The sequence below is a fragment of the Delphinapterus leucas genome, chromosome 3, assembly GCF_059928025.1.
Source record: "Delphinapterus leucas isolate spDelLeu-1000000601 "Yukka" chromosome 3, BTC_Dleu_Yukka2, whole genome shotgun sequence".
Lineage (NCBI taxonomy): Eukaryota > Metazoa > Chordata > Mammalia > Artiodactyla > Monodontidae > Delphinapterus > Delphinapterus leucas.
The window spans coordinates 106073846-106089593 of record NC_143131.1 but is presented as its reverse complement, the minus strand read 5'-3'; the positions used below and the strand labels follow the sequence as shown (position 1 = coordinate 106089593).

Sequence of the window (15748 nt, the reverse complement as noted above, 5' to 3'; positions counted from 1 at the left end):
CCCTTTAATGAGTTTTACCAATTGTACCATTTTTAAAATCACTTTCTCTCTACCAACACACACACACACACACACACACACACACAAACAAACATATATATTGTGAGAGCATATTTTTGAACCTTTTGAGAAAATTGAAGACATTGTATTCCTTTACCACTAAATGTGTTTTGTGTATTTCCTAAGAACAAGGACATTCTATCATATAACCATGATACAATTATTAAAATCAGGAATCTAGACATTGATGCGATGCTCATGCTTTTTTTTTCCCTTGAAAATTTTTTTAAGAGTTACAGTTTATTGTCATGCTATGTTTTAAATCAGAAAATAAAACAATTGGGATAGGCTATGATTTGAGGCCGTGTAGCTGTGTGCATTAAACAATGAAATAGGAATTAATTTGTGTTTATATATTTTAAAGGGAGAAGTTTATTAGAACTTGGAGGAAACAATGCAATTATAGGTAAAGCTGCCTTTTCTTCTTTGTTTGCGTGATTTCTGTTTAGAATATCTTCAGTAGCCATCCTGAATGTATAGAACTTGTGTAAGAACTCATCCCTTTTATGTTGTGTGTGTGTCTAAGATCTAATTCCCATGCTTAGGAACTTTCCTTGTGAGACAGGACACATGGTTTGCAGGCAGAGATAACTAGGAGGGAAAGGCGTTCATGTTTGGAAAATGTTACCTGGGGCTTAGAATCTGTGTATGAGAGTTTCTAATGTGTCATTGTTTCTTGTTTTCCTTCTGTTTTTTGAAAACTGGCCACATGTTTCTCTAGAATAAATAAGTAAGTAACTCTATGTGACCTGCTGTTTCCAAAAACATTAGTTCGTCTTCAGTGGGGTATTGAGTGCTTTTACATTGGGAAGGAACGCTTCCTTAAGGCATTTTATCATTTACCTATAGTCTTGGAGATTATTTAATTCTCTTTTTCACTGGTTTGACACAAAAGGAAATAGTCTACCAGCCTAACTTCTGGATAATATAATGAACATCAGTTGGTTGAGACTTCATAGAATCATGAATTTTATGCTAAAAACTTGCTAATTGTATATTGCCATCATTATCATCATGTTTAAGTGCTTATGTGTTTGTGGGGTACACCAGAAATATAAAAATTATATGGTGAAGGGTTTGTTTTGGATGAACTTCTGATTTCGTAAAAGAGAGAGTTGATTAGAAAATATAGTTAGCGTTTATTGATCAGTGGGTATGTGTCAGGCACTGTGCTCAGTTTTTTCATATGCAATATGTCATTTAATCCCCAGAGTAACCGCATGAGGCAGATACCTTTATTAATCTCATTTGAAGGTTACACCCTGAGGCTTAAAATGATTATGTGCCTGAAGTGACAGAGCCAGCATTTGTATCCTTGCAATCAGACCCCAGAGCATAGCTCTCTTCCTAAAACTCCTTACTATCGTCCCTTAGTACCCCAGATAATGTTATCCCATTTTATGGATGAGGAAACTGAGGCTTAAAAAGTTAAAATAACACGATGAAAAAGTGGTGGTGATGGATAAGAGCTTCGGTCTGTTTGGTTGTGTAATCCACCTTCTTAACCATCATGCTAGTCTGAGAATGCTCTTAGACTGGACAGGGGAAAATTGAAGATGTAAGAGGGAATTGGGACTGTAAGTTTCTGGAAGGGATAGAAAGGAAGGAATTATAAGTAATACAATGGATCGATGGACGGGTAACCTTGTAAAGACTATGCTAGTTTTTTCTTCGGAGGGCAGAAGAGGAGGAGGAAGGAATAGACAAAAGTAGAGAGCAGTCTGAAAGTGATTTTGCACTGATCTCTTCAGAGATGCAGAGGGAGCAGGAAAGGGCCTTGTGTGTGATCACTTTGAGATTTTCCTCGAAGTAAAGGGTGAAGTCATCTGGAGCAGGACTAAAGGGCTGGAGGGGTTTGAGACATTTGAAAAAGCTGCTGTAGCGGGGAGAACAAGAGGCATTTTAGGGAATGGACTGATGTGGATGAGGGTGCAGAGGTTGTTGGAGAGCTTGGTTTGATGGCGGTAATAAATCAGAAGGATCCCACTGACTTCCCTATGGGCCCAGGGAAGCTGCCGTCTAAATGGGTGGTGGGGTTGAGACTGGAGGCAAGTAAGACTGACAGACAGTGGTGCTTTTAGAGAAGAGACCACATGAAGGTGCAGAGAAGGCTCAGTCAGCACCAGAAACTTCAGAGAGGTGAAAGATGAAGAGGTCAGAGGAGGGGGAGCTCATTGCTCTCTTCTCATATCATTTTCTTTGGGAGAAAAGTTGCCTCTGCGGTATGAACTTGCTTATTTTACAAGGATAGTTCTGGCGTTCTCTCACTGCGCTTTCTAAAGGCATCATCTTATACCAGTTAGTAAAGTACCTTGTCTGCCTACCTCACGACACTGATGGGTATGTTTCTGCTTCCCTAAGCTTTTGAGGATTCGGACCTCAGCTTAGTCGTTCCCTCAGCTCTCTTTGCAGCCGTGGGGACAGCCGGCCAGAGGTGTACCACTGCGAGGCGCCTGGTGAGTGTGTCTGCGTGGGCACATGAGAGTGTCCTCCTCTTCCAGTGCTGCTTTTCAACACATTGTACTGTTAAGGAGGTGTCGTAGAAACACTGCTAGAAACGTGTATTCCCTGGATGTGGTTGGCAAGCATGTGGCCCTGCTGCTCTGTTCTGTGCTCCTGGCAGATGCTGCTGGTCAGCGAGGGACCCTGCCTTACCTCCCCAAGCTGAACGTGGTCCAGTCCTCATTGACTGGAGTTGGACGTGGGTGATGAGAACTGCTTTCAATGCTACACCTAGAACAATGTGGACAAAGTCCCATGTCACTTAGAGAATAAAACAAGATAAACATTTGAAAAATTCACAACTATTTGCTAAAAGGTAGACAGTCTTAGCTGTCATGTAAAAACATTTTAAGTAGTAAAATATTTTAAAAAATCAAAAATTTTTGGCTTATAGGTCAAGTCTTAGATTTGACTTGATGTGACGTAGTTTATTGGAAAGTAAATATATGTGTGTTCTCTATATAAGTGTATAAGTCTGCATGCATATATATAGGACACATTAATATTAAGTGCACGTGAGGAGAGTGGTTTCGCTTCAGTGTTCGGGGTTTGGGAAGTTTAATCTCCACACTTAGATTTGAGCTGGATTTTAAAATGTTTTTTATGAGGTACAACCTTGATTTTCATGACTCATGCTATTGAAAAACTGGGCCAAACAAGTTTTGATTAGGTAGAAAATTTGGCTACAATTGCCTTTTTAAAAATTATTGTTGAGTTTTCCTCCTGTGATTAAAAAAAAATAAACAGTTTACAATTGAAGTATGGAGGAATTGGCTTTGGGTTTTTCCTCTTACCCACAATGAGTATGAACAAATTCTTTATAAGGTTGACATAATCTAAATTAATTAGAATAGATAAAAAATATAGGGAAATTAAGTCTTTACTTTTGCCCATGGTCTTCCAAATCTGCAGATCCAACCAATTGGGAACAATGTAGTCCTGTAACATTTACTCTTGAAAAATATGTTTATACAGGTGGACCCGTGCAGTTCAAACCCATGTTGTTCAAGGGTCAACTGTATAAATCAGTACTGTTAAGAAAACTTGAGGGAATTCCCTGGTTGTCCAGTGGTTAGGACTCCGCGCTTTCACTGCTGAGGGTGCAGGTTCAATCCCTGGTTGGGGAGCTAAGACCTACAAGCTGTGCACCACGGCCAGAAAAAAAGGCTGGGGGAAAAAAAATTAAAATTGTGCATTTTTAACAATTTCGTACATTTATTTGTGCTATTTAATAGTTCATTTATATGTACTAATCCCTTGAATGTTTCTTTTTTCATTTAGTTTTTACATGAAAGCATTCATGATGAAGTTGTTAATAGACTTAAAAAGGCCTATGCACAGATCCGTGTTGGGAACCCATGGGACTGTGAGTATCTGGTTGATTCCAAAGATGTTCCTTTTTGACAGATGGTGTTATAAGAGTTTCTGATTTTCTACTTTTATTTTTTTCCCTTTCCTGAGAGGCCCGAGGGAATACAAAGCAGTGTATTTTGCATTTGGGGTGACACGTCTGCTCCTAGTTTAGTATCTCAGTGCTTGACGTGGGCCGGTGGGTGAGCTTGGGAGATGGTATTGAGATGGGATGAGTCTGAGAAGCTTTTCCCTCTTCACTTCCCTCCTCCTTCCCACCATCCTCCCTCATGCAAGGTTGCAAGAGCCACCTGCCTGACTTTTCTGCTTTCACTTCTGCCTTCCACCATAACCAAAGTAATTTTTAAACATGTAATTAAATAATTCACTCTCTTGCTAAAAACACTCATCACTGTTTGACTAAAACTTGGATGCCTTTTGAGACCCTTTTTGCAAGCTCACAGTCTTTCGTGACCTGACCCCGGCCACGTCCCCTTCTGGACCCGCTGTGCGCCATTTGCCCCATTGCTCCCGGAGCTCCAGCTTCTCCAACCTTCTTTCAGTGCTCTGGACATTCCAGGCTCTGCCCTGCTGGAACTGCTCTTTGCCCAGTCCTTCCCACCTCCTCGCTGAGGCCTACCTATATCTTCCTTCTTACTCTGTCTCACGGTCACCTTTAATGCTCTGGTTTCTGACAGCCATACAGAGGGAGCATCAGCCTCTTCCCCTTAAATTGTTCACCGACTGCTGGTTCTGTGAAGTTCTTAGAGAATGATCACCCTGTAATAAGCAGAGCCTATATTTTTACTGCAGGACTCTGATGAATTGATAGCTCTTTCCCTAGATTTGGCCCTCCGTGCTTCTGTATAGAAAGCTTATGAGGACCCAGCCATACCTTTTGTGCATATCTTCTGTGGCTGCTTTTGCACTACATTGGCGGAATTGAGTAGTCGTGGCAGAGACCACATGACATGCAAAGTATTAAATAGTTACTGTCCGGCTCTTTGCAGAGAAAGGTTGCTGACTCCTGCTCTCAGCTGAGGGGATATATGAAGGGATTGGTCTGTTCATTGGGAAAGCTGTTTAATTATAAAATGATGCCAGTTAGGGTGAAATGAAGAGCATTCCTTTTTCTTTCCAGCTAATGTTCTCTATGGGCCACTCCACACCAAACAGGCAGTGAGCATGTTTCTTGGAGCAGTGGAGGAAGCAAAGAAAGAAGGTGGCACCGTGGTCTATGGTGGCAAGGTAATGACAACTTGAGATCAGGAGTGACAGGTTCTTTCTTTTCCTTTCGCACAAGCAGGGCTCTGGGTAAATTGATGAAGGGTGCCTGACTGCCACTTTTCTTTTCTCCATCCCTTTTATAACGGGGAAATACATATTTTAAAGAATGACAATGTAACATGAATGGAAAATTTCTGGAAAGACACAACTCAGAGCCAGGGTTGCCTATAAATTGAGTCCCTGGGAATTTGTACGGAAGGGAGACCTCTTTTTTATGGTATGGAAGACTGTATTTAGTGCAATTTAAAATCCGCATTTAGGGCTTCCCTGGTGGTGCAGTGGTTGAGGGTCCGCCTGCCGATGCATGGGACATGGGTTCGTGCCCCGGTCCAGGAGGATCCCACATGCCGCGGAGCAGCTGGGCCCGTGGGCCATGGCCGCTGAGCCTGTGCTCCGCAACGGGAGAGGCCGCAGCGGTGAGAGGCCCACGTACTGCAAAAAAAAAAAAAAAATCCACATTTAGTAGTGATTATTAAGTCATTTAAGGCAGGGAATCAAAAAAAAAACATACCAAAAGGACTTTTAACACATATTACTATTGTCGATGAAAAATTAGTTGATTTAAGAAAGAAATGGGAATTTTTATTTGAGCCAAATCGAGGATTATAACCCGGGAACCGCACCTCAGAAAGCTCCGAGAACCGTTCTACCTGTTAGAAGTCAAGGCAGTTATATAGGTTTTTTAGACAGAGGGCTGTACATTGAATGACGTATCTTTGACAGTTTACACAATCTAGATCTAAGCATCTAAGCGTCATCATGGCCCCTTACAATATAAGGAATGTTATCTTTTAAGGAGTTGTCTTGGTGGTGCTAGGAGAATGTTGCTGTTTATGGTTGAGCAGGTATTTCTGCCAATGGGGAGGTTTGGTTGATGCATGATACAGATACACAGTGCACAGTTGAGGGGAGAGAGGAGGCCATAGGGCAGAGAGTTTTTGATGTTTAAATTTTTCTTGTCTTCCCATAAAATATGAATTTCATTTCACACTATATTTGTTTGATTCTTGAGATGTAGATTCAAGGCGTTTTCTTCGTGTATGATAGGAATTTGTCTTCATCCTTGAATAAGCTATACATATAATTTATTATCTACAATTTATTTTCACTTCTTTAAAACTCACTGAAAACTGAGTCTCTTGGCAAAGCTCTCTGAGAAGCAGAATCCTTCTCCCTAGTCTCTCAACGTTGACATACCCACATCTCATTGCATAGAGATGTGTATGTGTATTTGTACTTTTTGTTACTTACCTTGAGTTTTTTAAAGCATTTTAACTTAATCTTTAGAAGTAGCTCTTTTTTCCCCTTTGTGTAATATTTACTTAAGTTACATAATGCAATATGGTATTGTAATAACAAATACAGCTGCCACATACAGGATTGGGAGTAAATACAGATGACTCTTGGTAAACATACAGCTCAGAGGGTGAGAGCAGAATCACACAGTCACCCTGGAGAGCTGACCACCAGCCAAGCAGCTTGCTGCAGGCATCAGAATATTTTATAGAAGTTAAGTGGAGATGAACTAGTAATTTTGTTATGTGGAGGTTAGTTAGGAGAGTGTCTATAGTATACCCTTTTAGAGCTTTTGATTTCTGTATTAATATGTTAGTTTGCTAGGGCTGCCATAGCAAAATATCACAGACTGGGTGGCTTAAACAACAAATTTGTCTCACAGTTCTGGAAGCTGAGTCCCAAATCACGGTGCTGGCCGGGTTGATCCTTCCTGGTGAGGCCTCTGTCCCTGGCTTGCAGACAGCCACCTTCTCTCCATGTCCTCACATGGCCTTTCCTCCCTGCCTGGAGAGAGGAGGTCCCTGGTGTCTCTTCCTCTTCTTATGAGGAATTATTTCTGTCTGATTAGGGGCTCACCCACATGACCTCATTTAACTTTACCTCCTTAAAGGTCCTGTCTCCAAATTTAGTCATAATGGGAGTGGGGTGGGTTTAAGGCTTCAACATAAGAATTTGGGGGTGTGGGTATAGGCACAATACAGTTTGTAACAGAACAGGTATAGATTACCTCTTTTAAAATTATGTGAAGTTAAAAATAACCACCAGCGTTTTTTCCCTGTAACTTGGTCATGATGCACGACACAGCTCTTTATCCTTGACTCCTTTATTCTATTTTTTTTCTAACCAACTAAGTTAGAACCAATAAGAGGCAGAGAAAATTTTCATTCATGATGGGAGGTTATTTTGGAGAAATAATTCACTTATAAATGGTGTTTATTTTTTTTTCTCAAAATTATAAACAAAGATGGTATCCTCTGACTTCAGGAACCAGAAAACAAAATGCTCTTGTTTTTATTTCCTTTCTCTACTGCAGGTTATGGATCGCCCTGGAAATTATGTAGAACCGACAATTGTGACAGGCCTTGACCACAACGCGTCCATTGTACACACAGAGACTTTTGCCCCAATTCTTTATGTCTTTAAATTCAAGGTAAAAAACTGGATTCCTTCTCTCTTTTCTCTAGTTCAACATTGAAACAAGTGAGAAGACTAGGAGAAAATAAAGGTATATTAAATTTCAGTCAGCCTTTAGGGAGGTTTTAGAAAGTCACTCCGATTAGTAAAGATTTGAAGGTTAAGGACAAACTATGATGAGATGAACACTTTCAACAATAGAGCATAAGCTAGCTGCCAGGGGAATTAAGACAAGTAGAGGGCCAACATTGAAATTTATGGAGAGCGTGGCCCTCATCACCTGTATCAGCTGTGTGGACTATGAAGTCAGCTTCTGCACAAAAGGGCGAGGTAGTTTGATAGTCTGAGTGCTAAGTATCAGTGGACAAAATGAGAAGATACAAGGGCAATTTGTAGACATACAATTACAACTTGTATCAGAGGACAGGCTGTGGAGGTTTTAACAGATAAAGGTAACTAGAGGGTCTCCTTCCCAGCCCATGACAGGCCCTACCATGCCAGCAGATGTCTAGAGATTGAATCAAGGCTTGGCTGTGCCATGATTAACAGTTGAAGGATGATGAGATTTATACCTTGTTGCAATTATATGATTGCACTAATTAAAATCTTGCTTTAAGTTGTCTATTATTGTTTCACATAATGTGACTACAGAGTGTAATTTCATGTTTTGTCTTGTGTCTGTGTGTTTGACTGTGAGTTCCTGAGCAAATCATTTAGCCTCTCTTGCCTAATCTGTACATTAGGGATAATACAGAGCCTGTGTCATTGGGCGAGGATTAAATGTATAAATGCATGCTCAGTGCCTAGGTCAGTGTGTTGCGCATAGTAAGAGCTCAGTAAATAACAGCGCTTATACGTAGTGGCTTGAATGGAAGAATGTACTCATGTTTTTCTCAAAGTTCAGGTAAAGGGAAAATCCCACAAAGCACTGTACAAGATAAACAGAATTAGGAAGATGTTGACTCCTTAGTTTCCTTTTGTGCACTAAAATTATACTGGTAAATTTCAAGAAATGAGTTTACTATTAGTCAGTTTGGACCAGAACAGTGTGTATCATCTAACAGCTTCCAATGCCTGTCCTTTTAGAATGAAGACGAGGTCTTTGCATGGAATAATGAAGTAAAACAGGGACTTTCAAGCAGCATCTTTACCAAGGATTTGGGCAGAATCTTTCGCTGGCTTGGGTATAACTTTGTCTATTTTGAAAACTTACGTAAGTCTGATTTATGTGGTGAATGGACTATAAAAAAAGAAAATGAAACCATCATAGGTGAAAATATTTTTTTTAATAAATTTATTTATTTATATTTTAAAATTTTGGCTGCGTTGGGTCTTCGTTGCTGCACGTGGGCTTTCTCTGGTTGCAGCGCGCGGGGGCTACCCTTCGTAGCGGTTGTGGTGCATGGGCTTTTCATTGCGGTGGCTTCTCTTGTTGCGGAGCATGGGCTCTAGGCGCACATGAGCTCAGTAGTTGTGGCTCGTGGACTCTAGAGCGTAGGCTCAGTAGTTGTGGTGCACGGGCTTAGTTGCTCCGTGGCATGTGGGATCTTCCTGGACCAAGGATCGAACCCGTGTCCCCTGCATTGGCAGGCGGATTCTAAACCACTGCGCCACCAGGGAAGTCCCCTATTTTATTTATTTATTTATTGTTTAGCATTGAGAGTCTTAGAGGTTTTGTTTGGATTATTTATTCATTTCTGTATATTTGTTTTATGTGTGTGTGTTTTTCCTTTTTATTTATTTATTTATTTTTAACTTTCACATATTTTGCTTTCACTTTGCCTCCCTTTTTACACACAGCCCAAAAGGATCAGACTGTGGCATTGTAAACGTCAACATTCCAACGAGTGGGGCTGAGATTGGAGGTGCATTTGGTACGTAGAGAATCCTTTCTCTTTTTCATGTTGGCCAGTTTATTAGTCTGCCGGGGATGCCATAACAAAATACCAGACTGGGTGGCTCAAACAATAGAAATGTGTTTTCTCACATTCTTGGAGGCTGGAAGTCCAAAATCAAGGTGTTGGCAGGTTTGGTTTTTCCTGAGGCCTCTCTTCTGGCTTGTAGATGGCCGTCTTCCTCCTGTGTCCTCACATGGCCTGTTCTCTGTGCACGTACATCCCTGGTGTCTCTTTATCTTCTTATAAGGACATTAGTCCTATTGGCTTAAAACCCCACCTTTATGACTTCATTTAACCTTAATTACCTCTTTAAGGGCCCTGTTGCCAAATACAGCCAGCCACGTTCTAAGGAATTGGAGGTTGGGGCTTCAACCTATGAAATTGGGGCAGGGGAACACAATTTAGTCCATAACAGGTGGCAAAGAAAAAGTACTAGTCTTTTAGAAAAGTTTGACCAAGACACTGAAATAATAATCTTATCTGGTCTGACATGCTCGAGAGAGCTTATGCTCTATATTCAGAGTTATTGTCCAAGGTCCTACATTTTATTCTCAGATGCAGCATCATGTTAGAACAGGGGCCCTTCACGTGAATTATGTGAACTCTTGAAATGGCATCTGTTTTCTTGGGAGACGCTTGAAGACCCCAAAAAGATTAAGAACCTCTGCTTCAAAGCCAGAAAATTTCACATGAAAAATTCTGGTTTTTATTTGCAAAATGGGCATAGTAAATATTATACATTATCTTTTATCTTAGATAAAATATTGAGTTGTTTCTTTTCATTAGGCCCAGCTCCTCTTTTCTCTTAATGAGCCTGGGGCTCTTGATGCTTAAACTTAGTACTAATAGTAAAAGTTTTTTTTTTTTTTTAAAAGGCCTTCCCAACAATCATATATTAACTTATTAAAAATTATCCAAAATATAGTAAAAACAGATTGCATTATTTATATATATATACACACACAGAGAAGTAAAACAAATACCTGTAAAATTTAAATAATTAGAAGCATTTTTTTTGAAGCATTCTTTTATACATTTTAAAGCAGAGGGCAATTACTATTCAGCGTACAGAGATTGATAAACGTTCCTGATTTCAGCTTAGCCATTTATCTCTGTGCTCCACTATTAAGTGAGTGTCTGCTCCTTCTGTAGGCCCTCAATCCCTGTTTGCCGCCCGTGCCTTCTCTCTCCAATTGACTCTTTTATTTCAGCCTTTACAGTTCATTTCTAAAGTTTTTAAAAAGTCTCATTAATGGAAAAAGCAGTTCTGCCCCATACTTTGCTTTTCCTCCTCTTTTCCCGGAGGCAGCTACTTTGAGATTCTTACTGAAGGAAAAAGGAAATTGACCTTTGAATTTACTTCAGTTTTTCTAAGTAATGTGCTTTAACTGCTCTTTCACAACTTTAGACATTATGTACCGACCCTTTGTTATCATAGATTAACTTTCTTAAACCCTCCCTCTCTTTTCCTGTGAGCTGTTATTGCACAGGGTGAGGTCTAGAGAAAACCAGATACTAAGTGTCTGGCTCCTAAGTCTTCTCCCAGTGTAGTCACAGAAGATGTGCTTAATTCTTCCTGCATCGGATTGTGACAACATACGTGAAACATTGTCTACCAGCAAAGCATAGACTCAGTACCCAAGGCTTTTATTGGGGGTCGGTCACACAGGCAACCTCTGCCTAAGCACCCAAATTCCAGACTCCCTGAAGGAAAGCAGGTATTTAACATAAACCACATTGTTTGCTCAATGAGACAGTGTAGGGGACTGTTTAGCCTACAAGTTTCCAGATGCCAGCAACATTGTAAGCAGACCTGCTATTCTTTTCTGCACAGATTGTAAGTTTTTCTCAGCCTTTGGAAGCTATAACTTACTTGTCTTCTGGTTTCCATTACTGTGGTTGAAAAGCCCAATCCACTTTGATTTCTGGTCTTTTTTTCCCCCATTTCAAAAAATTTGGGGTCTGTTATTTATGTCTGATGTTCTGAAATTCTTCAGTAATATGCCTCAATGGAGATCTTGGTAAACATTTTTGTTGGACAGTCAATGGGCCAGTAATTGGCCTTAGCATTGGGACTCACAGTTTTTAGTTCTGGGAAGTTTTTGATAGTTTTATTTTGTTTTGATAGTGTTTCTTTGACAATTTTTTCCCTTTGATTTTTCTGTATTTTAATTTCTAGAACTTTTAGTATTTGAATGTTATCTCTTGAAGAATGATCTAATTGTGTTATTTTTTCCCCTCTTATTTTCCATCTCGTTAGTCTTTTTGGGAGATGTCCTCAAACTTTTCTTCTAACGCTTCTATTTTTTTTTCTCCTCTGCTCTTACTAAAAACGATACTAAGTGTGCTTTGATGGCACGCTTTTAAACAGTACCCTTTTCTTGTTTTATGGAATCATTATCTTTTTGGTAACCTTTAAAAATAATATGACATTTAAACATTTTTATTATAAAATCAGTTTATGTGTACCGTAGAAAATTATATACAGATAAGCATAAATGGGAAAATAAAATTACATTTCCACTATTCAGAGGTTTCCACTCTTAACACCTTGGTCTAATGGTAAGGTTTTTTTTAAGGTGCTTCCTGACATTTCTGTTTTTTTGGTTAATTCCTTTTACTTTATTTTCCAACCTAGTTCCCTCTTTCCCATTTGGTTTGGCCTCTGTCTTTTATTTATTTGTTTGCAGAGGGCATACTCTGGCTACCTGTTGGTCAGGTGGCTCTGGTCTCCTGGCGCCTTCATTTCTGTGATCCTGAGTAGGAGCCCACACAGAGGCACTGCGCAAGATTCATGAGCTGCTTGTGTATTTCTCTAGGAGGAGAGAAGCACACTGGCGGTGGCAGGGAGTCTGGTAGTGATGCCTGGAAACAGTACATGAGAAGATCTACTTGGTAAGGAAAGGCTTTGGGAAAATCGTTTGGCTTTACAGCCTCTGGAATGTACTTCTACAGTCTCCTACTGTCTGTTCTGTTCGTGCAGTTTCTCTCGATTTTGTGTTTCTAACATTCCACAGCTCTCCCCTCCCAGAGCGGCTATTTGGTGCTATTATTTTCCTACCCATCTTTCCAGCTTCAGCTAGTGCCCAGCACCTGACTGTGAAACTATCTCGGTAGTGGTTTCTGTCTAGAGACAGCACAGGAGCAGGACACTTGGGGTCAACCAGCAGGAGAAAGTGAAGAGGCTGTCCTTTCAGTTTTTTTCCTTGGGTACAGTTACCACCCCTGCAGGCTGCCAGGGCAGTAGGACATGGAAGTGGGCAGGCGGGCTGCGGGCCTGGCTAGCGAGCTGGGGGATACAGCTCTGGGAATAGTGAGCACAAGCTTTGAAAGTGGATTAGCACGTTCACCCAGCACAAGGGTAGCTGGCAAGGGAACCTGTTACTGGGACGTTCTGGCTAGGAGCTTCTTTTTATTTGTTTTCTGTTTTCCCTCCCTCTTGGGTAGAAATCACTTTATCCAAGAGCAGTAAAATGGTGTGTGGGGTCAGGCCCATGTCATGTTAGGTTGTAGAAAGAGCACAGGGTGAGGAACCCAGGACACCGTCTGTCTCATTTACTACTTCTTACTGGCTCTGGAACCTCTCGGGGAGAGGGGTTTCCTACACCTTCGCTCATTGTCTCCTCAGCAACTTCATGTCTGTTAGGAATTTTTTTTTCCCCTCCAGCTTTATTGAGGTATAATTGACAAATTAAATCGTAATATATTTAAAGTGTGCAACATGCTGATTTGACATACACATACATTGTGAAAAGATTCCCACAATCAAGTTAGCACATCCTTTACCTCACAACAGTGTGTGTGTGTGTGTGTGTGTGTGTGAGAGAGAGAGAGAGCGAGAGAGAGAGAGAGAGAGAGAGAGAGCTTAAGATCCACTCTTAGCAAATTTCAAGTATATATCAGGAGTTTCTGAGTTGCTTTGGCTATGGCTTGTTTACTCTCAGACACATGCATGCTCTTTGCCTGATTCCCATTTGTTGAAGTCAGTTATGTTCCTTTTACTTTTCTTGTGTACTTGAGATCTAGGGGACCAAGCATGTAGCTGCAGCCTTTTTGGAACCCATCTGATGGAGACACTTCCTCTCAGGAGAAAAGCCAGATGGCTGACTAAGAGGGAATCTTTTATTTTCCAAATTATTATAGTTTTATTTTATTTCTATCAAAATGGGAATATCTGTATTTTTCCTCCTAATTCAGTACAAGGTATTGAGAGACATAAAGAAGAGGAAGTTATAATCCCCATATTCTTGTGCCCTGAAAACCATTACTAACACATATGCTGTGTGTCCTTCCAGAATTTTGTGTTTCTCATTTTTTTTCTTTTATAAAACTGGATCTATACTAACGTTTTTTTGTATCCTAATTTTTTTCTTCATTAACTTATAGCTTGAATATTTGATCTTGTTAATATATGCAGATCCGACACATTTTTTTAATGGCATAAAATTTCCTCTATTACGTGTATACTATATCCATTTAATTTTGTTCATTTTCTCCCCCACCTTAGTACCATCAACTACAGTAAGGACCTGCCTCTGGCCCAAGGAATCAAGTTTCAGTAAAGTTGCTTTCAATTGACATTTCAAGTGTTTCAGGCATTGTTGCATCTCTTTCTTCTGAAGAAGATGAAGAAAATTACTATTTGCCTTGAATAAATGGATCATTTTGAATTTGACAGTGGTTAATCCCTTATGCTTCTGAAGCCTAAATCAAGAGACTTTTTTAAAAAATAAAAATTTTCATGACATAGCCTTAAGTAATAAAAGATTAGATGGATTTTTATGTTACTAGTAGTTACTGATTTTTTTAAACTTTAGCATTATTTTTATAATTTAGAAAAATATAATGCATGCCATGGTAGGAATTTGAAAAGTACAGAACATAATAGGGAAAAAAATAGAAGCCTTGTCAGGAGGTGCAGGAACGTCTCCTGAGCAAGTAAAGAAATCGGTAGCAAGTATTGATTCATGTCACCTTCCTCAGCAGGTGTTGGAAAGGGTGTGATTGAAGGGAGTGTCCCTTGTTTATGGAGGACCATAGCACAGTATCCCTGTGGAACGACTTGCTGTTTAAGATGTCTGAGGGCATTCATCATTATCACAGCTTCTCTCGCTCAGGATGACTTGTGTCACCACAGAAGAAATTTGGGGGGTGGATGGAGATTTTGCTCCTGCCCTACCTAGAACCTGCACCTGCGGATGACTGTGTGGAATTCTATGCAGAGCACATCTGGATTTCTTATGCAACCTCAGACCATCTTCATTAGCTGTTAGGCTTCTTTAGTTGCCCTTAGGTTTGTTGTCAGAATAACCAAGTGTGTAGCAGCATGTGTTCGCAGTGGACTCGGCATAGTTCACTTTTTCTTTCCTGGGAGTCCACTTCCTTCTCTTGAGAAGCTGCTCGGGAGCTACTGGAGTGATTCAGCCCAGGGCCCTGTCGAGCTCACGCTGGCTCCTGCAGTTCTGTCTTCCTGGCAACCTTCACTCCCCTGATGGGTAGCAGCCACCACCCCGTCAACTCCTGCCAGACTGGACTGGGACAGAAGAAGCCTTGCAAGAAGATGACATCTATAGATGACCTGATGTGTCAAGATATATGGAGAGATGTAGACACCTGGCAAAGAATTTGGGGTTGAGTTATGGCAGAGAAGCAAGCAAATGAAAAAACAAAGCAATTATAAATTTATCAGGGAAGGAAAGGTATAACATGTTCCATGGCCCAGCTGTGACTAGTGTTCACCCAGGTATGCTGTTGTCAACCTTGAATATTAAGCCAAACATGGACGATAGGCCTTCTGAGAGCATGTTGGCAGGAAAAGTTCAGGGTTTGAAGGTAGGTCAGAGAGGCAGGCAGTTTATGTTCTGTAGTGGAAAATCAATAATGCCTAAAATTACAAAAGCAAGAAATAGAAACATAGGCTTATAAAAGATAGCTAAATTCTGAAAATATCATTGCTTCAGGAGAGGGCAAGTGGGGGGTGGGGCATGGAGACAGGAGGGATTATCTTCCATAACAAGTCTTGTAGAGCTATTTGACTCTTTAAATCAAGAGAATGTATAACTTTGATTAAAAATTCAAACCAACAAAAAAATGATGTCGGAGAATCAGGTGCTTGGAATCCTAGGCTTCCTAACCCCCTTTCCACCACCCCTCTCCCAGCACACACAAACTGCACACTTGTGAGCTTCCCCTTATTCAACTAGGGACTCTTTAAATATCTC

General features: G+C 40.4%; 1 protein-coding gene across 2 annotated transcripts in view; it reads left to right on the top strand.

Annotated features, from left to right (window-relative positions):
- Positions 1 to 14314, top strand: part of ALDH7A1 (aldehyde dehydrogenase 7 family member A1) — a 36611-nt gene extending 22297 nt beyond the window's left edge. Inside the window, exons 10-18 of one of the 2 annotated variants that reach the window (XM_022588694.3) lie at positions 425 to 466; positions 2422 to 2516; positions 3844 to 3928; positions 5054 to 5160; positions 7529 to 7645; positions 8716 to 8813; positions 9430 to 9503; positions 12347 to 12422; positions 14035 to 14314. In XM_022588694.3, the coding sequence (XP_022444402.1) occupies positions 425 to 466; positions 2422 to 2516; positions 3844 to 3928; positions 5054 to 5160; positions 7529 to 7645; positions 8716 to 8813; positions 9430 to 9503; positions 12347 to 12422; positions 14035 to 14089 (749 nt within the window). In that variant the 3' untranslated portion in view covers positions 14090 to 14314. Of the gene's footprint in view, positions 1 to 424; positions 467 to 2421; positions 2517 to 3843; positions 3929 to 5053; positions 5161 to 7528; positions 7646 to 8715; positions 8843 to 9429; positions 9504 to 12346; positions 12423 to 14034 lie in introns of those variants that run through there. The other variant, XM_089909244.1, reaches the window with a different exon arrangement.
- The last annotated feature ends 1434 nt before the right edge of the window (positions 14315 to 15748 follow it).